Raw genomic sequence first — 23,940 nt, 5'->3', positions numbered from 1 at the left:
GCTGGAGATAATTTCTTCATCTATTCTCAGCGTAGTCACTATGCATGAGCCTGAAAGGAAAAAACTGAAAGGCTGCCAACCCTAGTGCCGTGCGGATAATAACTTTACTCACTTAGGACACATTGCATATGAGCTACTTAGCCTACATTTATTATTCATAGCTGCAAAGAAGCCTAAGTCTTGGCCAACAGTTACAATGTTAAACTTACTGACTGTAGCGGGGCTAACTCTGGTGTTGTATCAGGGTAGTTTAAAGTTAAAAAAAATCTTCAGTTTTGAAGAAAACTCCCAACTCCAAGTCAGAGGAGTGTCTGTATAGCATCTGCTGTTAGCAAGGAGTTGTTTTAGCCTTTTTATTGCTACCAGACACTGCTCTGCTGTCACTTTACATAGGTGGATGTGGTAAAAACATGCAAACTCTTCCTTGTGGTCATTGACCAACACGGGTTGAAATTTAGGCATTTCACTTCCATATCAACATGTTAATCAGCTGATGAACATATGGTTTAATTAGATACGCAGAATAACTATTTGAGTGGCTGAGCAGAGCCTGAGAAGGAATTTACTTCGAGATAGCAGATAATGGGCAAAAATTCACCCAGTCTCTAGTGTTAACAAGATGAAGCAAGGCGTGGGAAGTTAGTTTTCGCTCAGCCTTGGGTTGTTTTTGCTGGGAATCAGGTATGAAATTGCTCAGGAAGCTTGGATAGCTGCCTAAAGTATCTGAATATAATCCATGGAACATCACTGATAGGACACATTTTTTTTGTATGGTTTATGGGCAAAACCCACTTGTTTTGATATGCTGAAGATTTTAGAAAATCTGATTTGACTGTAAAACCTTTTAAGTATTTCTGGGCTGAGTTTGATTTTGTCTTTAGAAAATAGTTCCTCTTGAGATATGATTGTGTGGAATATATTGCATTCAGGCATTTTGGAAAAAATTACATTGTCTTGGTAAGTTAAACTGCCAATGTGATGTTCTGTTGAAGAGTAAAAGTATTGTGGGTTTGGGTCTGTGTGCAATTAACTGTCTCGCTGCTGGGTAAATACACAGTGCGTTAGTGCAAATACTTGCAGCATACCTGGTGACCAACTGTGCATTTCAGCGGTTGTTCAGGGAATTTTTTTGCACATTAAAACATTCTCAGGAATTGAATTGAATGAACTGCAGGATTTCTCAGTTTTAACCACTTTCTTTCATTACAATTTTGTTACACAGTGAAGTGCTGAAGAAAATCCATCTGTTCAATTTATATAAAAATGTGAATATGAAGGAGGCTCAGTCATGTGTAGGGCCACAAGAAGATGATTTAATCACAGGGATCAATGAAAAAGCAGAAGTATCTAGAAGTAGAAATTGGGCAAATAAGGTTTAATTATATAAAAAATAAAATTCTAAATGATTACTTGCTAAGGGATCTGGTCAGTCCTATATCCTATCTTAAATCATCTGGTAATGCCCTTCTAAAACTTGCACTCTAGCTCAGTGTAGAAGGTGCTGGATGCTTACAGTGCCTTTTCTCTACTGGCGTGGCACTGTGATCGCTTCCAGCCTCGTGTTTCTCTACGATTATCCTGTTGACGTTTCCGTGGAGCTGGGTCTCAAAGCGTACTGGAAGTCTTTCCTCCATGATGTGTTATTTGTCAGAGATCTGCTAGTTTTAAGTTGTTTATGCAGTAGTTTTCCTCAGCAGAACCTCACATCTGGCCTCTGGTGCTGCCAGAGTTGCAGCTTTGGTCCTTAGATATTGTCTAACTCATTGTGTAGGTTCTGCAGGGTGCTACTTTGTGTATAAATAGCTTCCAGTCAAAAAAGTTGCTTATCCTGGAATGTCTGTGTGTTTTCCCTACAGTTAGTTAGGGATTCCTCCATGTAATTTCAGTTGCTAACATACTCTACTTTTCTTTGCCTCAACATTTAAGAGTTTGAAAAATCCCTCCAAGCATTTTGTGTGGGTCCTGTGATCTGCTGTCTGCTCACAGGGTTGTCTCCCCTCTTTTAGGATGCTGTCAGCTTGTCTTTTTTTGAGCTTTGTGCCTATATCCTTATTGCCTCTCTCAATTTTTTTTTGGCACAGTCTTTAGCTCTTTTTTGTCAGCTATGACCACAAATGGAGAAACTCCATCGTGTTTTTGGTTGCAGGCTCTGTCTTGCCTCAGAGTTTCCCAAAATGATTTGCAAGCTCTAAACTACAAGCCAACCACAGATTTGTGGAGTCCTGCAGACTGCAGGGAAGCAAACCCCAACAGACAGACGCCTTCCTTTGCTGTCACCCTCTAACTGAACCAGCTGCGTCTTTGGAGACACTTCCTATGTTAGGAGCTGGATGCTTCTAGCTCTTTAGAGCTAGGAGAAATGTCATCGTGACACACTGCAACTCCTGGCAAATTCTGGCTTACTCAAGAAAACACGGTTTTGAAAATTAACAGCAAAGGCAAATGCAACCTTGAATTCTGAGGGCTGTTTCTGAATTTAAAAGTCTGTGAGAGGGATGTCCTAGGATGAGAATTTGTATGTGGAAGCTCTCTTCATAGAAAAAGAACAATGGGTGCAAAATGGAAAAAGCAATAGATTAAGGTTTGCGTTAACATTAATAGTGTTTTTTTTTTTTTCCTAGCAGAAGTCATTGTAGAGGAGGACAAGCAGAAATCATATGTTTGTATCTCAACTGAAGTTGTAACTAGTGTAGTTTTCAATTCTATTCTCATTTTGTCTCAGCACAGTCTGTAACCGTTTTTAGTGTCTTGCATGATATTATTCCAGCAGATACGTCCATGTTGATCAGAACTGTTGGAAGAACTTTATATTCCCTATTTCTTTTCTGTGATTATTTGGCCATAAGTCAAAGGGGAATTTATTGGGACAGAGTTGTTAAGCTTGCAGTAACTTATCTTAAAGCCATCAGTCTTGTCAGATTTGAAGACAGTCCTGTAAGCTTTGATTACTTGCTCTTTTAACATTTCATTTTCAAAGTTGTAAAGTCATTTCAAAGAGCCTGGAGTTAAGCTTATTGTTAGTATGTTTCCCCATCCTTCAGTTTAGTTTTCTTTAAGAACGACTTCTTTGTGACTGGAACTTCTTGGCCAGCAAAGGATCGTTTTTTCTTTGGCCACATTTTCAAAAAATTTCTTCCCTTCCTCTGTCAACAGGAATATGTTCCTGTAGTGGTCATATACGAATAAAGCTTTTAAAGGCAGGATCAAATACATGAGATATTGTATTTGCTGTAAAGTGCTAGATAATGGTTACATCATCTGATAAGACACAGTCATGTAGCTAGTTAAAACACTTAGATGGGATATTCAGGGGTGCACAGGTTGCTCTCAATTTACTGTCATGTAAAGATACCTGAGCCCGCTGTCCACTACAGTTAATGGGCTGATGGAAATGTATGAGTGTAGGAAGGGACATAGCGGCAACTGTTTAATTAAGGGTAAGGGGCCTGTACGGGTTTTTCCTTTGGACAGCTCAAGTGGGTGAGAGATACAGATGTCTTTAATGAAAGAGGAGATAGAGGGGGTGCTGCAACTTTAAAAAAAATTGTTTCAGCTTTTGGGCTATTTCTTAATGTTCCGTGTATAGAATAAAATGTACTTTCATTTTACACTTTCCTTCTTCCCTTCAAGTAGTTGTAGTTCAGTGCTTACCTAGTCCCTCACTTGAGTTTAGATTTCTCGTTGCTTAGAGTTGGCTTAAAGGACTTTATAATACTTTTCAAAAGATTTGTTTTCTTAACTTGCCATTTCAAAACACTTTAGCAAAATGAAATCCAAACATTTGTTTTCAAACTGACAAAAAAATAAAAACTTGCAAAGCTTGATTTTCTTTTCTTCCCAGGAAATTAAGAATGTGATAGCAAGTTGTTCTTGTATTAGAGCAAGGGAATCAAGTTTCAGTGTGTTAGTATAGTAAATATATTTATCTTTACACTCTTCTTGTTATTTATAAATTAACAAACAAAAAAACCCCCAAACATTGCTTGGGTTTTACATTCAAACTATAAAGGAGTAATTTGCCTTTAATTTGTTTGCAAATATTCTTGATGTCCTGTTCACTGCCTTTTTTTATATGTAAGGTAGAAGCAGTAGACAAGTTTTTTGTTCTGGAAATAAGAAATGCTGTGAAGTAGAGTATGACATGAACAACAGAAAAGGGGATGTAAGCATACTTATTTTGGTATGTTGGACATCTCTGTCTAAGTGATAGTTTGGACATTCATAATTAAAATGCCATTTAACAGAGACTTGTGTGAAGACTATGTACCAATTCCTCTAATGGTGCAAGCACTGACTGGCACTATGCATGTGAACAAAATGCCTACATCAGTAATAATGGCCTATGGTTCCTAGATTGATAAATCAATCAGGAATGCAGATGACTCTCTAAAAAATATTTATTTATTTAGAAATTATAGTCAATTTCTTTATATAAAAATTAATTCATTAGTATTGTAACCTAAAAAAAAGAGAGGGATGACGACAGTCATATTACATTGTGGTTCATAATTTTTCTTACCATCCATTTACTTTTGAAAGTTCTTAGGTATTGCCACAAATTGTGGGGAAAAATTATGTCTCTATATAGCTCGCTCTCTATATTTATGTATATAAAAAATGTATCTAAAAAATAGCCAATATGTTAAATAGTCTTGATACAGTATTGTGAAAGCATTAAAGCATTAATGGATCATGGCTGGAGGCTATATTGGCTTCTCCCTATTTATATTGATTACAATAAATTGTAGCCTGTTACATAAAAACTCTACTATTTTTAAAGAGTACTCAAAAGCAATTTTTCAATTTTACCATTCAGTAGTGCAACCAGAAAAATCTGCCTTTATCTTAAAAGGTGACTGCCTTGTGAAATGGGAGGTTTAGTGGAGTTAGATACAGTACCTGCATTTTCAGTGATCTAATGTCTACGTGGTAGTCTAAAGGCAAATTCTCTCTCTCTCTTCATGTATATACAATTTTGAAAAACTATAAAATAAAGAGTCCTTTGAGCACAACTCTTGACTTATAGCAGAGTGGAAATTGCATATAGTATGCATGGCCTCTCAATTTTTTTTGTTTAAACCTGCCCCTACTTAGAGTTAATTTCTAAAGGAATCTTGTTGTCTCTGCCCCCAGAAACCGAGCTTAGTGAAGGCCATTTTTCTCCCTGTTCTTTCCTACAGGTCAGCACACAGAATATGAAGATGGGTGGGCTGCCTCGTACGACACCACCCACCCAGAAGCCACCAAGTCCACCAATGTCAGGAAAAGGAACTATAGGGTAGGAACAGTTACTGAACTTGTAAAGGGGCTTTGGTGAACAGGAAAAAAAAAAAAAAAATTCTTTCTGTGTGTGTGTGGTTTTGTTTTGTTTCTTTAACTGTTCACAAACGGTCTGATCCTGGAGACCAAGAAATGTTACATCAGCATCCTTTACACTGGTATGTCTTAAATGAAGTGTTTCTGACAGAAAGTGGTGAGCGTCGTCAACCATTTCTGAACCGGAACCTTTTTGTAAACATTGCAAGGTGTAGGGTCATTAACTGTGTAACTTTGATAGGTGGTGCTAAACAACCCGAAAAATTGATACCTGAATTGGTATATGGTACTGTTGATTAATTATTTTTGCTGTGTGTGATAAAAGTATTTTCCCACAAAGTGTATAAACTTGACTTTGACCCAACTTCTGGGTGATAGAAGGAAATGTATTGTAAATGGCAGGAATGCTCTTTGTTAGTATGTGATCGTGTATATGCCTACCGACCTTGTCATTTTACTTTTAAAACAAGTTATAAATGTTCATGTTCATATATGCTGTTCTGATCCAGTGAAGATAAGATGAAATCTTTGGATGAATGAGTTGTGCAGCACAAAGTCTCTGAACAGGAAAAGCAGGTGGAGACTGAAGTACAGGAAGAATGTCTGCAGTTTTTTTGACATCCCCTGAAAGATATTGCAGACTTTGCAGTAAAACCTTTTTTCAGCTCCTGATACTGATTAGTAGGTAGCTAACTTTAAAAGATTGAGGAAACTTTGGTTACACGCGTTGTCCGAATTTGCTTCTGAAATAGGCTTTTCCCTGCGCAGGCGTCACTCTCCCTATCGCACGTTGGAGCCAGTGCGTCCTCCGGTGGTACCGAACGACTACGTGCCTAGCCCAACGCGCAATATGGCTCCCTCGCAGCAGAGCCCTGTTAGAACAGCGTCTGTGAATCAGAGGAATCGCACGTACAGGTACTCAGCGTAGTCCTGCGTCAAGTGTGCTTAGTATCTTGCAGGGACTCAAAGTGCTCTTGATAAATAAAAAGTCCATCTGAACCTCTACAGAGGGGGTTACTAGTTCCTGATATGGGAATGCCATTTGGCATGAGGAAAATGTGTTCTAGTAAAACCAGAATAGTAGATCATAATGTTAACATTGTTCACTTAATCCCACAATCACCTTTATTTTAGTACTATCACTTAATTACAGCAGTTAGCATGTTACTCATATAGTGAAATCTTTCAACTATGTAGACTGTGATATTATTCTATGAAATGTTTACAAAATCAGGAAAAGACTACACACAACTTGAATTATGCTTGCTGAATGACTGCGTGGTATGCTTATAGTTCACAGTTTTGTTTAAAAAGTCTTTGATGTCTTAATATTGAGTCATTCAAAAAGAGCATTGCATTTTGAAGTTATTAATAACTTCCAATACAGAATAGAGCTAAGCTGTATCACTGCAGTATCTCAAAAGGCCAGCCTTTCCTCCACTGAGAGGAGTTTCATGATGTCGCATGACTGAAACTTCCCTTGAAATCTTTACTTTTTAAACATCGTAAATACTTGAGACTGGCTGAATAAATGGACTTAAAACAAAAGAAGAGCTGATTTTTCGCTTTACTTCTTAGTTTCCAGAGTTCAGTAGTCTTATGTGAAAGCATATGAAAGCATTTTGTAAGTTACAGAAAAAAGATCTGTATTTGCTCAGCCTGGGTTTAACAATATTGGAACGATGTGCTTTGGAAGCAGGTTCCTGAAGTGTTTCATACTTGGGCAAGTTCAGTAGGTGAAAAACCTGTTGTGCTGTAACCCAAATGAAGAGGAATTTTGGAAGAAAACTAAGCTTTTGGTTTGTATCATCCCTCTTTCTTCTCAGAGAGCTCCCTGTTGCTGCTCTGAGATTCTGTGTTGGGAAATTGTGTTCTGCATGCAGAACAGCGTATTCATGTCGTGGGTTATTTTGGTTTCTTTAGCAGCAGCGGGAGCAGTGGAGGAAGCCACCCAAGTAGCCGGAGCAGCAGTCGAGAGAACAGTGGAAGTGGAAGTGTGGGTGTTCCTATTGCTGTTCCCACCCCGTCTCCTCCCAGTGTCTATCCAGGTAAATGGAAACTTGCTGTTCCTCTGTCTGCCTAAGCATTAACTTCTGTGTTTGCAAGTCTCCTAAACACAGTGGTGAGTAAACCCCAAAGAGCTGTTCCAAAGTTCAGTTTCCAGAAGCAGGCAAGCCTTGAGATTTACGTGCTATTTATAGTATGAGTTTGAATAAAGTAGTATCTTTTGTGGGAGTATCTGGTGTGCTCTAGTGTTTCTAATATATGTTAATTGATTTATCAGATTTTTTTGCCTAGTTGCCTACATTTGACTACATAAGACACAGTACCCGTTTCCGTGCGAGGGGAAAGTTTCTCCTTGTTCTTTTAGCGAAGTAGGTGGTCTTTCATTGGCTGCCCGTGCAGATGGTTAAAAGCTTGCTTTTAGACAACTGGGCTAAGAGAGAGGCAGGCGCAGAGTTAGTACATTAGTACATTAATGCAAGCCTAGCTGAATATTATGAAAAGGCATTTGTTCAGATGTAACAACCTCAGGCTTTACAGGAATAGGAAGCGATATTAGCACTCCTTTTTCCTTTGCTCAGGCAGTCAGCCCTTTCAGTGAGGAAAAGGGTGTAGTTGGCATGCACTGGGATCTGATATACATGATGCTTCTGAACAGAGAACTGGCACTGGAAGTTTTTGGCTTTCCTCTTCTATATGCTTTCTAATTTTGTACAAAAGCTAAAGGCTGCTGTGCTACATACCAGAGCGTGAATAACAGGGAGTAAAGACATCTTTCAGAAGTAATAGCTTTCAGTGAAAAGCTCTGATTTATTACCTTCAGACTTGGAAATAAGCAGCAGATTTGCTTGACCCTCATTTACTATCTTCATAGGATTGAGCCTTTCTTTAATAGCTTCATTTTTCTCTCCTCTCCTTGCATACTCTAAAATATTGTGCATCTAATAAGCAGCTAACACTGAATAGCCACAGGCTTTCTCTAATCCTTGCTAACATGATCTCCTTATTAACTCCACCTCTTCCTCCTCTCTTCACTTAGCCCCTGCTGGCTCGGCTGGCACCTCTCCCCTTCCTGCTACCTCTGCTCCTGCCCCTGCTCCTCCTGCTCCTGCCCCTTCCTCCGCTGCCCCAGATGCTGCTGCTGCTGCTGCAGGAGCCCAGCCCCTTGCTGATGGCTTCACCTCTCCAACTCCCCCTGCTGTTTCTTCCACACCCTCTACAGGTGAGTGTCTGCTCCAGGTAGTGGGCAGATGAACCGAGATGTGATCACAGTCCGAGGCTTTTCAGAGTTCCTTCAGGAGCAGTGATCTTTTTAAATACAGCTAGAAAATATCTGTTCATATCCAATTATAACTATTGGTTATAGCAGACAATTCAAGGTATGCTGATGTGATAAAAGGTATGATAAAACAATCATTTTATCTGTTGCAGTTTGGATACTGAGAGTCTCATAGAAAAATTACGTTTGGGGAAAGAAGGCAGTGGTGGTGCTGGGTCTCGCTATTCTCTTCTAGTAATGAAATTAAAAAAGGAGCATCCAGCAAAGTGTAATATACGTAACTTGCCTCTTTGATGCCTTGGAATGATAAGTCTCCTTTCAACAAACTGTTAAAAAGGGCAGGTTTTGTGTGTTTATTGTCAAGGCAATACAAGTATTTATTTTGCAGAACAGTAGTAAACTATTTTGTTTAATAGATGGTGTTTGTAGTGTGTATTACAGCTTGCTTTATTAATGCTTATAAAATCGCCTTATGTTTTGCGTTTCATTTGCTAACATTGCAGCATTGGCACTTACTGACTAACATAGTTCTGTATTAGCTTTTTATTAGATGTTACATTGCATTGTAAAGATCTGCTTTAAAGACAGTCAAATTCATGTATAGATATGTACTTCCTTCCTTTTGATGATAGTGGAATCTTATTCCAGGGTTATGAATTGGTTTGTGTGTTTAATAATGTTAGCCTCTCATAGTAAGAATTTCATCAGGTGCCAGAAGCATTCCTGAAGTAGTATCTATTTTAAGGTGCATTGACATATATAAAATTAGGAAAATATTTGTACTAGAATCTGTGACTATGACTGGAAGCTTCTGAACTGTGATGAATTTTGGTTCCAGGAAATCATCCTGATGTCTGAATTTCTTTGGCGTTTAGAAGATGAGGAGTGTCAGACAGGACCTCAAACAGTTTTCAGTTTTTGATGTACTATGAGTATCCCAGTTCTTGAGCCATTTTGCTTCTACATTTCAAATCAAAGAAACTTACAAATCAAAATCAAGCAGAATAAACATTATAATGGCTATAAATTTGTATTTACAATTCAATAAGAGAAATTTCAGGTTATTTGCTGTATTGAGGATCTTTTCTTTCATTGTTTTATTAGTGTAGTGCTTGCATGGCTTCTCTGAAATAAAATACATGAAGAGACTAACTGGTTTACCTTTCATGGGGTTACAGTTTTTGCTCCTCATGGATCTCTTACCATTTTCCTTCTCTCCTCCTTTTTCTGGAATTACCATCAATTTCTGCAGCACTGTGAATTAACAGGGAGACGCACTGGAAAAGCTCAGGAGGAAAAATATAAAAAAGCATATGTAGTAGGCGGATTGTTTGGAAACTTTTCCAATAGAGGATGCATCATTCAAAACTTATATACCCGTACAAAACAGGAGGAATGTGGATCTCTAGTTCATGCATTTGCTCTTAGAAGCAAGTAGCACAGCAAGCGAGGATGAATTTTTGCAAAGCAATCAAAACATAGTAGAGAACCTCCTACCACAGTGAAGGAGAAGAGAACAGTGCAGATACTTAAAAAATATCTCATCCATATGTTATGTTTCCCTGTTTACTTCTCTGCATGCATCTGTCCTCAACCACAATAACCACCCCTTCTCCCCTCATTTTCTGGAAACCATGAAATTTTGCTGTAGTCCATATAATGGAAGCACAGTTGTTAGGGAGGGGTGTAATCCATACTGATGTATGAAATCCAGTTTACTGCTAGGTACAGTATATGAGCTGCAGAACTTTATGTGAGCACAGATGATAGCTTCATGTCTTGTTTCGTGATTAGTGTTGGGTTCTCGTGAGTGAGATGCAAAGTTGATTGCTAGTTTTTTGTTAATGTCTGTGAAAAAGATGTATTGCTTAGATTCAGAATCAATTATTTTGATATACAAGTTCATTAGAATGGAGAACAAGCTTTTCAAGAAGAAGTTTCAATTGAAAGCTCCATGAAGGAGGATCTCTTGAGTGTGATTTCATTTATTCTTTTCCTTCAGGCAGTTTCTAACCTTCTCGTTTCCCCAGATGATCCCCTGCATGTTTCTTGGACAGCGCTGAGATAGTTAGTACTGTTGTGTCATTGCATTGTAGAAGGTAACTTCTTTGAGCCTTAGGGATGACATGCGGTTAGTTTGTGCATGCTTTGGTTGCTTAATTGCTGGACTATGAAGTGTTTCATTTTTTGCAGGTTTGTAAATCTGCAAAAAGTTTTTATAACACATTATATAAAATGAATTAACTAGAAATGATTTTCTGTAATTTTGAAACTTTGTAGCTTACATTCCTTTGCATTTTCTTATTGACCCCTTTGCATTTTCTTACTGACTTCTGTTAGCAATACTGAGCATAGGCAGTTGTGAGAGTTATTTTTTTGTTTTTTGTGTTGCTGTTGGGACACTCAGTGTTCTGCCAGTCTGGCAGCTGAAGTGGCTGAATGCTCCCTGGGATGCAGACTTTCTTTTTTAAAAAAGGAAAAAAAAAATACAAAAACCTTTCCAAGCCCTTGAATCCTGAATGCAGATATAAAAAAGCGAGGCTTCATTCTCCTCCTTGCTGACACATCTCTCTCCCTAACCTAGGCCACCCAGTTCAGTTCTACAGCATGAACAGGCCGGCGTCTCGACACACGCCCCCGACAATAGGGGGCTCTCTGCCGTATCGGCGTCCTCCGTCAATCACGTCACAGGCGAGCCTTCAGAGCCAGATGAACGGAGGGCCGTTCTATAACCAGAACCCAGGTAAGAGAGTGGGTCTGCTCCGTGGAATTCAGCACCGTGGTGAACTGGCCACAGGGCTTCAGATCTCCGGCATCTTCTGGTCTGTCTCCGTGGCAGACGTTACAGCTAGCGTCAGGTGAGTGGCAGTGTGTTCCTGGTAGCCGTGCCGAAGCTGTGGTCCAAGTGTACAGCGTTCGGCTTCCTTTGTGGCCAGCAGCCTAGCACAAGGCAAGATCTGTTGCCAGATAAATTACTCTTGATGTCACAATTTGTGCAGTCCTCATTAGACAAGCATTAGGGATGAGCGTAGGATTTCGTACCAGAATGGTATTCTTTGTTCATCAGCCTGTATGCTTGTATGGTTTTTCCTTCTGATTAACGGACAGCCCAGGAAGGTGCCCTTGTTTTGGAACTCATTAGACGTCTGAGAGACATCGGTGGTGTTGCATAGTATGGGATGCACAGGAGCTGTGGCATCTGTTAAGTTTAATATGTGATGTTGTTCTAATGGATGACCTGTCAGGAGTGGTTCTGTCCTGTATGTCAGGGGAAAATGCAGTGCCTGCTCATCTAAGGAGTCTTTTTGCCAGTGCTTCTGGTGAGAGATGAAGGTATTTGTACCAGAGTAGGGGAGGCTTTTTTGACAAACCTGCAGAGAGGTACAAAGGGCATACTAAAGGTTCCTCACTAGAAATACCTGATTACAAGCAACGCTGAATGTTAATTTGCAAGCACTGCGGTGCCATTTTGCTGTTTTTAAATTGTGCATTGAACTTGGAATCAGGTCAGATGCTGCAACCTGCTTTTAAGGGATTGGATTAAATTCAAATATTACTGCTTGTGAACTAGCCTGCAAAGAGATATGCATGCTTAACTTAAGTAGGAAATGGATGGTTCTGCTGTGGGCATGGGAAAGGAGGAAGACGTATGACTAAACTGCAGCCTCATTGCCTGGAATACACGGTATTTGTTAAGCACATGATGTGCATGCTGGAGGTTAGAGGGGATGGACTAGAAGGAAAGGGACATAGCTATAAAGGAAACCCTTCAAGATTGCCTTTGCAGTAAAGAGGATTTTCAGTATATCCAGAATTTTTGACGTCTGCTGTACATTTCTGCTTTAGGAAAGGGGTAACTCCCTGGAAGTTACAGATACATTGTCCAAATGTAATTATAGAAGATGCCAAATAGACTCTGAATAAGTTATGTAACCACAATTCAGTCTTTGTACCCAGAAAGAAATGATTACAGTAATTAGTCACTTGAACTGTGTATCACAAAGAAAATACTTAAATGATAGTACCATTCTTGATACAACATAAATAAGCAGCTGTAGTAAAAGATTTTCCTTTTAAGGTTGGTGTACTTAGCAGAATACAGAATTCAGCTTTGTAGTTAAGAGTAAAACAGGGTTTTTGGCTCGTGCCTTGGAGCAGGAGGATGCACAGGCAAGCACGACTGACCCTGTGAACAGAGGGTCTCTTGTGTCTGTAAGGAGCAGGAGGGAGCAGTGGCAGGGCAGAAGCCTCAGTTGGTTCTCAGCATTCCTGAAGGGAGGGAGAGAAAACACAAATTTAAGGCTTGTAGGTGTGAAAAGTTTGCTCTCCCTTATTTTTGCAGGTTGCTTGGCAATAAAGCATACTGTTTTCCACTTGCATTTTTCTTTATTATGTTGGGATAGTCATTCTGGCTTATTGAGTCTGTAGGACAATGAAAGATACCTGTTTTACCTGATCTAATTTCTCTACTTCATGTTGAGACTTTTTTTTTAACATTTGAAAAGAAAATCTTAAATGCAGATTTTAACTGATCTTAGCATATGTCTGTCCCAAAGCCATGTTGCCAGTCATGTTACCTAACAGTGGGGTAAATTTAGCTACCTTAAATACCAGTAGCAATATAGGTGCCAGGAGCGTGGTGCATTGTACAGGCTAAAAAAACTGAGAGAGAAACTTGGTGAGCGTTGGGACAATGGTCTGCGCTGCACACACTTTATACAGCAGGGTTCTCACCAGGCCCGAGCGAGCCAATGTAAGGTGCTCTTGTGCATTTCTGAACTAATTTGAAGCAATCGCATAGGTAAACCTATAATCCACCACGGGTGTATGTGGAAGGAAGCTGGGTGGGAGGGCTTAAGCTGATGTTTTTCTTGCCTTTTGAGATAGAAGGAGTACAGTAGAGTTCTTCTGATACATTTTATAAATGCAGTCATCATTAATAAAACATTTTTTGTATCATCTCCTAAAGGCCAAAATTAGCTTAGAGTCATTATATATCGTAGAGGCAAATAATATGCTAGTCCCTGCAGTACATGCAGACCAAAGCACAGAACTCAACAAGGGGGTGAGATACACAAGGAGTGATGTCAGCTAGTGTTAGCATCACCATTTTGATTAAACTGTGCAATCCGAGCTAAAGAAAAGGATTTCCTGCAGTTGCCTAGAGTGCTTGTCTAGAGTAATTTATTTTTCTACCTGGAAAACCTAGTTACCTCCTTCAATGAGTTGCATATGGTACATGAACAAAGCACAATGAAGAGACCTGGGAAACTAAAGCTAGTCTCATACGATGGGTACAAATCTTAGCAATTCACATGCCTTTGAATATAGAAAACATTTTGAAACAGAGCATTTTTTTATAGCGTATGTAATTTAAAATGCTGAGATTTCATAGCTGCACAGGAACGCCAAATTCCTGAATATTACTACATTTCCATAGGGCTTGAGATTCAAATTCCCTTTTCCTGCTTTGAAAAATCCAACACAAAACCTTCTCCCTCCACTATGGTTACTCTTGAAGGAACAAATACTCTCTGGGGTCACTTCATTTAATTCAAAGATGTAATTAGAAAAGCATTTCAGTTTTCTCAAGAAATACCAATTAAATGGTGAGATAATGGAGCTTGCTTTGTACAGGGTTGCAAGTAGGTTTTTACTACAAAAAGGATGGTGGCTCCTTCATGCGTTTTTTTTTTTGTTTGGGGTGCATGGTAGTGTTAGGAATGCGAAAGAGCAGCAGAAGAAATTCAGAGAGATTCTGAGAATAGTTACAGAAATAAAACAAATGAAGGGAATTTTTGAGACATGAATGTTAAATGCCTTGGAGTTCTCTTCACTTGCACGGTGATGTGAATTAATTCTGAAAAACACTAAATTGTTACATGGCAGTTTTCTTTACCAACTCTGGAATTAGCTGAGATTTAATTAGTTCTGTTCTGCAAGCTAAACAAATACAGTGGTACGTGTAAGTGTAGGCTTTTTCCCCTCTTTTCTTGGACCTGATTAAATGTTTTTGTATGGCATCACTAATAAGAAAGTTACTTAATTGTGCTTGTCCTGAGGTGTATTTTCTGAAAAATAATCTTGTAACTTGCTTCAAATATTGCATTACCCTTGCAAAATGATAATGAAATCTTACACAGTCAAATCTTCTCATAGCTTTCATTCCTGGCTCAGACCAGTTTTGTGTTGAAATTTAAACTGGATCATGTTATATTCTTTAAATGTGAATTCACATGTATTGTACAAAGACTGCACTTCTGGTGCCAGTTAAACAGCTCTGTAGTCTTCAAGGTTGTAGTCTGCAAATCAGGTGGAAAGGAAACGATCCAGCACATCTGGAATAGACTTTGCTGTTTGGCAGCAGCACGCGGTGTTTTGTTCTACAGACAAGGCCCTTGGTCGTAAGCTCTGTTGTTGTCCACGTGTGCTCAGTTTCTCAAAGGCCTCTTTCTCTGTTTCACCTGAAATAATTGACCCATTTGATTTTTGGCTTGTGTTTTGGAGAAAACTAGTTCTATCCATTTTTGGTACTAAGGATTTATGGATGCTATTACAGAAAAGATGCATTCTCTCTTATTCTCCAGAAATGTTTTTTTGATCTAACAGGTGGGATATGATGGTAAGAATCTTCTTGATATATTTGTTTGGTCTGTTTATAAAGTTCTGTATTGCTGCAGTAATAAAATTCAACTTAAGGGAGTCTCATAGTTAGATCACACAAGTACTTCAGTATGGGTTCTTGATCTTATGAAAAAGAGTTGGGTTAGTAATTTTAAAAACAGAGCAATCTTGAAGTAAGGATTAGGTGTATGCCTGAGACCACCTGAGCTATTTTTCTTTGGATGTCATCCTTTTTATCTCAGCTTCTTGGCAGACTGCTACGTTGTCTGAGTGGTGATGATGTCTACTCTCCTGTTTGCTGCTTTGTTGTGTTTCTAACTGAATGCTTCTTTCTTTTTAATTTCTGTGGCAGCATCCCTTGCTCCTCCTCCCCCCTCCATCCTACAGGTAACTCCACAGTTACCATTAATGGGATTTGTGGCCAGAGTTCAAGAAAACAGTAAGTTTGCTGCTTCCTTGTGCTATGATTTATTACTGGATGTGGCTTTTGTTTTTGTGGTATATGGCCTGTATATAGCCAGAATTCTGTCGTCTTTACTGCCTCTGCGAGTTTGTGTGAAATTGCTAAACGGGGGGAAAAGGAAAGAATTTTACTGGAAGAACCTGATCCTTCATTCTCTGCGTTTTGTTGCCTCGAGTGTATTTCCACAAGTTCTCGCTGTTGGTCCCAGTGCCACTAACTGGGATTGGGAGTATTACTTCAAACTGCTGCCATGGTTCTAGAGACATTTTGACGATTACATTGCTACTCCTGTTCAGTTTCAGATACTCCTCCTCCGCCGCCGCCTGTGGACGAGCCAGTATTTGATGAATCCCCACCTCCACCCCCACCTCCAGAGGATTATGAGGAGGAAGAAGCAGCTGTAGTGGAGTACAGCGATCCCTATGCTGAAGAGGACCCTCCTTGGGCGCCAAGGACCTACCTAGAAAAGGGTATGTTTAATGCTAGTAGAGATGCTAGGGTCGCTTTTGTAACAATGTTTTGTGCATGGTCCTACCATCCAGCTTGGGGCATGAGGTCTGCATAGACTCCTCCTTTGGCCCATATTTGGTGGTGTGGCAGAGGTGCTCGACCAAACAGCAACTTAAAAGAACCAAAATTAAGCTGCTCTACTGAGACGGTCTCTCTCACTCCTTCTTCTATAAAGGGAGGAGATAATGATTAGCTGGCTAATTGCAGATTTTTTAAATCCTCTATAATCTCCTTAAGACTCACCTCTTGATAGACTGCTTGATCCTAATTATCAAACTCATAAGAGGGTAGAAATGAATGAGTCAGTGCTGCTACCTCATTTGAAATTTGAACACGGAGAAGTGTAGGTTTGAGGCCCTGGAGGCTGTGACACTTCATCAGCGAGAAGCTGTGCTCAGCTAAAAAGCCATGGGCTGCTCTAGGATTGATTAACTCGGGCATTGCCACGTGGCTGTATCTACATGTGTTCCGGTGCTGGAGCAGGTGTGCAGATGTATTGGAATAAAGCTACAAGTAAAACAACAAAGTAGATAAATAGCTCAGCAGCACTTGGATATGAAAACCTCTACTGCCCGGTGTTCTGCGGAACAGCGCGTTGTTCCTCTCACTAAATAAAGGTGAGATAAAATGTAGTGCTGTAAAGCAGCCAGGCATCCCAGCTAGGTGACTGTTAGACACATTCAGTCTGTACCAGAGAGGGAAAATACAGGAATGCTACAAAGAAAAACCCACTGTAGGTGCTCAGGGGAAAGACAGACAACTGAGGGAGCAGTTTCTGCCAGCTCAAAGAAAATACCGCTATCCCAGGAGAGATGGTGGGAAAATCTATTTTCTTTTCCCACCTAGCTGGTATAACTGTTTAGTGCAAGGAGTTTTCAGGCTTTGCTGACTCGCTGAGACTGTTTGTCAGACAAAATGGCTGACTTGCAGGGTATTTACATGACTCGCTTTATCTATTGACCTTTCCACAGCCCTGATTGACAGCAGATGTCACTATTATTCTGTTGATGCACACAGACCCTTTGTTTGATTAAACATTGCTTCAGCTTATTCATGTCAGGGAAGCTTATTTCCAGGAAGGGAGGGCAGGAAAAAGGGGGCTCATGTACAAAGCACGCCTCGTGCTGCACAGTTTGGAGGGGGTTGCTCATTGCTGATACTAGTTACCCGACTTTGCAAAGTTAGGCTGGAGGTGGGGAGGAGAGGGGCAGGGGTTCATCACTTGGCATTTCTGTCTGTGGGAGTGGATGGCAAATTTCCGCAGGTTAGGATCAGTGCAGGTCACTTCAGCAAATACTTGATGTGCTCTGTTGCTTAATTAACTCTTCTTCACCAGGCAGTACAGAGAACGCACAGCGTCCACCCAGCTTCTCTGTGGTTGATTCTGTTGATGTCACTTTTATCCAAATTCAACATTTATAAAACTATCTTTGTTCTGTTTGTTATTCCTGCCACCTGGCTCTCAGTAAATCTTCAGTACCATTTCACCTAGCAAGAAAAAAGGGAGCCCACAACACCTTGCATCTTTATAGCGTCTCTTAGTAATGCAAAAGTATATATATTTTTTAATGTGACACTTGTCAGTTAGAACTGCAGTTAAGCATAGAACCAAATGCCAGTTGAATCAGTTGATAATTGCGTGCTGTTGTGGTGGAAGTCCCTTGTTATTGCTTGCATTTCTCTCTAAGGCTCAGGTTTTTTTTCTCCTTCAGTTTTAGTTCCTTCGACTTTCAGCACAATGGAGCAGACAACAGGATGCTTTTCTAGTCCCGAGAGGGCAGAATTGCATTCCCATTCTCTCCCTTTTGCTCTGCAGTGGCTTTTGTTGGTATGTGGGGTTGTTCACTGAACCTTCCCCTCTTGCCTAGCTTTAGCTGGGACCAGACCAACTCCGCTGTGGCAGGTATAGCTGCAGTGAGGGGGTCCCTAGGCTGGCGTGGCAGCAGCTGCTTTTAGACTACTGAGGTACTGAAGAGGTAAATGAAAGAGTCCATCCTAGGCAAAATTGTACAAAAGCTAGAGAAATCACGTGGGCAAAGAGAGGAGGGCAGCAAGAGGATTGCACATCCTGCAGTGTGACCCTTGTAAACTTCTTTTGGGAAGTCGAAGCAAATAAACATTTAGTCCAGTGCAAAGTAGGATGAGGAAATCATTTGTTTCTGCTGTCAGAGAAACTCTGGATATATTCCTCTTCCTAGCAGTTACCTTTTCACAGTGACAGCGGCTTGAACTTGTCTTACCTGTCACTGCCAGGAAGGTGCTTTGGGCATTTGCTCCTAAATATAGTCTGGATTGAGCTTCGTGTTTAATGACTGCGGGTATGTCTGAAGATTCCTCTAAACTGTTGTTAGGCTGTTGTCCCAACTGTTTGTTTTGTTGAAAAGCAAGTTCAGGTCTACAGTAGTATTTTTTAAACAGTAAATTCTGTCACGGCCTGGAGTAGGAGGATTGGTGTTTCTGTATACTTCACTGTCAGTGATCAGTCTTAGACTCCCCATGAACAGACTAGTACACCAAATACAGTGCTTTTGAAGGGGACCTGCAGGAAATCAAAGGTATACACTGAATGTGAATAGCAACCATAGGGAATTAAAGTATAGCTAGGATATAAAAGTATGATATGCAGGAGTAGGGGGCATTGAAAGGGCAAAGAAGTATGAGCTCATATCATATATTCAGGTGAAAATACAAGCCGTATGGAAGAAGACAGATTTGATATACAAATCTGTCCTGCAGTTGCCTGTGCCTAGTCTGCACAGCCAGTTCTTCTTGTTTCATGTCCCCCCCCCTATTTACATGCTCCCCAATGGATGCAGTGTCATTCTTCTGATACGAAAACTTCTCACTGGGCCTTAGTTTGCCCAGAAACTCTTAACTTCCTGGCTCAGTCACTGCCTCTTCAGCATTTAACAATCAAGTGGGTTCAGTTTTGAAGCCCACAGGAAGCAGGGATGCGTCCAAAAACTGTCTTCACGTGGCACATAGCAGCACAGGAGTCTTGCCTGTTCTGACACCCTCCAACGTCAGCTTGCGTCTTCTTGTCCTAAGTTTGCTCCTTAACTGAGCGGGAAGGAGAGGGAAGAAGCTCTGTAGCTGGTGCTTCCCAGGCTCTCTGGCTTTTGCGCTTACAAGATCATTGATTTCAGCAGTGTCTGAACAGGTCTGTGTTGCTACGTGTGCAACTACTAAGGGGTTTACAGAGAGGTGGAAGCGTCCAACAGAGCAGGTGACAGTAGATCTGTAAATTCAGAAAGAATGCGACGACTGCATTCATAATGCTCCTGGCTGTGGGCTTTTTCTTTTTTTTTTTTCCCCTTGGGTGTTTGTAGGGGAGTGTAACCACCAACTTGTAGTGGCATGTGGCTTGGGAAACAGCTTTATATTTGAAGAAGAATGACATTTCAAACATAGCACATTTTTCTGATCTACTTTTCTATCACTGATTTCCATGAACCTGTGAGCTAAAATAATTTATTTCAGTGCATATGTGCAGAAATCTGTCTCAAGCCCAGGTACTTTCGGTATGAGATTCATGGGGAATATCACATGGGATAAAGAAACCATAATGTAAGTCTTTAAAGATAAGCTGGAGAAAGCTTTTAGTTTAAACCCTTTCCCTGCAGAAAAACAAAAGTACAGGAAACAAAACATTCTCTCGTGTTGATTTAGAGTCCCATCCAAAAACTTAGTTCTGGTCTGCATTTCCAAAACTAGATGACAAGCAAGCTTTGAAGTTAACGAAAAGCATGGCTTCATTTCAGTTTATATGAAAGTATTTCTAACAGGATAAGCGTATGTAACCCTTGCGGACATGTGCATGTAGGCGCTGGGACGCCAGGGAGGTACCACGTACGGAAAGTTGCCATATATAGAGATGGAGTTCAATACGTTCCCGTTCTGTAAAGTGGTCATACACTGGGGGAGGTATATTTAACATTAAGCCATGTCCTAGCCTAGAGCTGAGGAGGGAAGTGAATAATAAGTCAATTTTAAGCAGCGGAGAAGGTTTAAAGTATAAAACAGTTACTGAGGATGTTACCACGGGACTGTAATAGCGATGGCTGACTGGAAATGTCTGAGAAAGCACACTGCACCACTGCAGTTTTCTGTTGAGCCTGTGTCTGTAAAAATTAGATGATCAGAATTGGGTTGGCAGAAGGAACAAGTTCCCTCGTTGCATATAGAAGATGAGTATGGTCACAGCTGTCAAATGTCAGTTGGGGAATGAGTTTGGCCTACAGCTGTGGTCAGCTTTATGTAAAAAGAGTTCAGCCAAATTCAGTGTAATTGTTGGAGAACCAGAGAAAGATCATTGATTGGAAGAATATCAACCTAAGTGAGTAATTCTGTTTTTCATCTCTGTGTTGAAATGTGTTCAGATACAAACTTCAGCAGATCCTGGCTCAGTCTTGCAGGGAAGGATGCCACCTCCTGAGTCAGTATTGCTGCTTCCTGCCTCATCTGGCGCTTTTCTTGCAGCACTGGCCTGGGCTCCCTGTGAATCGTGGTATGTGACAGGCTCACAGCTTGAAGTGGTGAGACTATAGACAGAAGGATTAAACAGTCATTTAGAGAGAGGAAAGTTGCCAGTACAAAAGTGATGCACAGGAAGAAGCAATAGTGATGGAAAAACAAAACCAGGCTTCAGGTAATTTTATAAGAGGCTTAAAAAGCAGCAAATTTTCATCACGAATTGAGAGAAAAGTTTCCTGCTTGTGAACGTGGAACACATTCAGCATTTATCGGAAGGAACTAGAGTGCTCTGGCAAATGAAAAAGAAAGGAATTGGAAGTTAGCTTGATCCTCGGATTGTTAGCGTATGTGTAAGGTATTTTCATGTAAATCAAAAGAATGAAGAACAGCAGCACAATGAATCCAGAAAGAAATGTTTTAAAATTAATAGGTGCAGAAAACAGTTAAAGAGGAATTTTGAAAGACTTTAATTGCACATATGTTCATGTAGGGCTGATAATCATTTCTGTTTTCCATGCTAAAAATGATGCTAAGAATTTATGCATTTCCTTAGAATGTTTTGTTTCCTTAGAATGGCATGTCTAAAACTTAGAATGAATTAGTTTAAAACTACACTGTTCTGAGTGCAAAGCCAGCAACATGGGTTTTCTAAATATGTGCTGGACAAATGATACAAATTTCAGCTCTGGGCACCTTATTTAAAAAATCTTCTTCTACATAGTTTGATTCTCTACTAGTCTTGATCTGTGTATGTCACTCTACTGTCCCCTCGGGAACTGGGTTTCCATAGTAAATGTTTGTATTGATTCCTTTGCTTCCTCAACAGGAAACATCATCTTTTCCTTTGAAAAGAATTATTAATTTAGTAGGACTCTTGGATGCTGCACTCCTCAACACCTGCTGTTAATTTTTGCCCGTTGGTTTGGTCTAGGATGTCTTCCTTCCTGTCACCAGTACAAGGATTTAGGATCCTTGTCCAACATGCATTGTGTTTCAAGGGCAATGCTGTGTGTTTCATTGCCAAGCGCTCAAAGCAGTATTCAGTCTGGCATAGCTAATCTTCTGTATGGTGCACATAATTGTAGAACTACGGATGGAAAAACTCTTCTGTCAATTTGATGTCTGTTTTCTGCCATTTCAGGACAATACTTTCCTTAATATTTGCCAGTGCTTTGTCCAATTTCTTTGACTTCCCAAAGCAGCTTCCATGCCTTCAGTAACATAAATTATTCTGCAGCTGTAAGAAAAATTTCCTGATCTGTTAGACCTACATTTTGTTTGAGAGAGCTACTTTCCTTGCTCCCAGTTCTCAACTGGAAATTTTTTATCTTGGTACTATAAACCCAAGGAGTCACTACTAGCTGCTAGGACTGCACGTGTGCATTTTACAGATCTTAAAGGAGGTAGCTCGGCTAATGCAAGTGTGGAGCCTTGGCTCATTCCTACTGTGATCTGAACAAGGCTTTTATAACTTTCCCTCTTCCATGTTTTCCTGCTGACCTGTTACTTGGGCAGAGATCTGGTTTTGCACGTATCGAATGCATGAATCTTGGAAAGGGCCTCAGTAGTCGCAGTCACAGGGCGTTACCCAACCTCCTTGCATCATTCTGCACCAGATGTTTATTTGTAAACTCCTCCTTCCCATGGGTCTGGAGGGGGGGCGTTTGGTGTGGTCCTGTGTGCATGTAGATAATAAGAACAGCGGATTTAGTAGTAGAGAGTCTTGTAGTCCTGGATAATGTGTTTCAAAGTATGAGCTCTTATAAAAGGGGTTAGAAAAAAAATGGCCCTTCGAGCTGGTCGTTCTGCACACATACAAGTGAAGCAGTGCAGTTCTCTGCCTCGAATATGGAGCAGTTTGCGTCTGGCTGGTTGTTTTTCCTCCTGCTCTCTGTACCTCTCCTAATAGTTATTCTCTGTCTGTTCTTTCCTAGTGGTGGCAATTTATGACTACACGAAGGACAAGGAAGATGAGCTCTCATTCCAGGAAGGTGCCATCATTTATGTCATCAAGAAGAATGATGATGGCTGGTATGAAGGGGTCATGAATGGAGTGACAGGCCTCTTCCCAGGGAACTATGTGGAGTCCATCATGCATTACTCAGAGTGAACACTAGAGGACCGAGCACTGCATCTGCTGCTGCAGGAGCTCTCGGGGCTTCCCAGATCTCCACCAGCCTCTGGGGCCCCATCCAAAATAACTGAATGAAGGATAGTTGTAACAACCACTCTTTGTTTCTTTTTTTTTTTCCTTCCATTATAAAACGATAGTGATTTGAGTTGTCGGAACAAATGGCTCTTCTGGCTGCCAGCAGTGGCTATCATGAGCCATCTGACAGCGAATTAAGCTGACCCATTCAGATGTAACAAACTTGTTGAGTAGCTGATACTTCACCCAAATTCTGACTTTTTCTGGCAGGCTCTGGGATCTGTCTCAGGAATACTGTATGCCCTTGTGGTACCACCTTTGGCAGCAGTGCCTGGCGCATGGGGATGTCCTGGATGCTCGTGATGAGGGGTTACTGGCTGGTGGACATCCCTCCCTGATTCTACACTACACTCTTGTGCAGCTGGAAGAACACTCATGTGCTAGCAAACACGGATTTGTACACAAGGCTGTTCGTGTATCCAGCTTCCAGATAGTTCCTTACATCTCTAGCATAAACACGTCCGCAGCTGCTCTGCACACGCAGGCTGACACAGGGGCACACAGAGCTGGCTTGGATTCATTCACCTTTCAGTTCAGACAATTAAGATGCTGCAGCCCAGAGGACCCTCATCCCCATTTCCTCATCTTTTGAATGCCACAGGTTTGTTTTTCGTTATGCACTGATGTAAATGTGTTCCTCTCCGCTGCAGGCTCCCAGCTGTGGGTGCTGATGGGTTAAACAGGACTCACGGATGCTGCTGACGGTGAAGGGGAAATGAAGTTTACAGGTTCTCCTGGGGTCTGAGGATAAACTCTAGGGGCTGTGATCTGAGGTTCAAATCTACTCACACCTGCTTGCACTAGAGCAACTTACCCCCAACTTTAGTCTTATGCACAATATTATCTTAAGAAAAAAAAGAAAAAACAATCAGGTATTGTAAATTGGCTATTTTGTACTTGATGACTGGATTTGCATATGTACTGTGAGAGCGCTGTGCAGAGGCAGGACAAACGGCAATTGTCGCCTTCAGGTCTGTTGCCAAAATCTCTTCAGCAGAAGTTAAAAGGGCTGTTGTGTGTACTGGATTCCCATGGAAATCCAAGTGGTAACTAGCAGTCTTA

General features: G+C 40.7%; 1 protein-coding gene across 5 annotated transcripts in view; it reads left to right on the top strand.

Annotated features, from left to right (window-relative positions):
* Window positions 1-23,940, top strand: part of ABI2 (abl interactor 2) — a 72,361-nt gene that overhangs the window by 43,680 nt on the left and 4,741 nt on the right. Inside the window, exons 4-11 of one of the 5 annotated variants that reach the window (XM_062579174.1) lie at window positions 5,181-5,278; window positions 6,085-6,231; window positions 7,240-7,364; window positions 8,360-8,542; window positions 11,184-11,342; window positions 15,576-15,662; window positions 15,983-16,156; window positions 22,604-23,479. In XM_062579174.1, the coding sequence (XP_062435158.1) occupies window positions 5,181-5,278; window positions 6,085-6,231; window positions 7,240-7,364; window positions 8,360-8,542; window positions 11,184-11,342; window positions 15,576-15,662; window positions 15,983-16,156; window positions 22,604-22,779 (1,149 nt within the window). In that variant the 3' untranslated portion in view covers window positions 22,780-23,479. The remainder of the gene's footprint in view (window positions 1-5,180; window positions 5,279-6,084; window positions 6,232-7,239; window positions 7,365-8,359; window positions 8,543-11,183; window positions 11,343-15,575; window positions 15,663-15,982; window positions 16,157-22,603; window positions 23,480-23,940) is intronic. The other 4 variants (XM_062579170.1, XM_062579169.1, XM_062579173.1 and 1 more) reach the window with 4 other exon arrangements.

This window comes from Rhea pennata, chromosome 6 (genome assembly GCF_028389875.1).
Source record: "Rhea pennata isolate bPtePen1 chromosome 6, bPtePen1.pri, whole genome shotgun sequence".
Lineage (NCBI taxonomy): Eukaryota > Metazoa > Chordata > Aves > Rheiformes > Rheidae > Rhea > Rhea pennata.
This window is presented reverse-complemented; position numbering and strand designations above follow the sequence as displayed.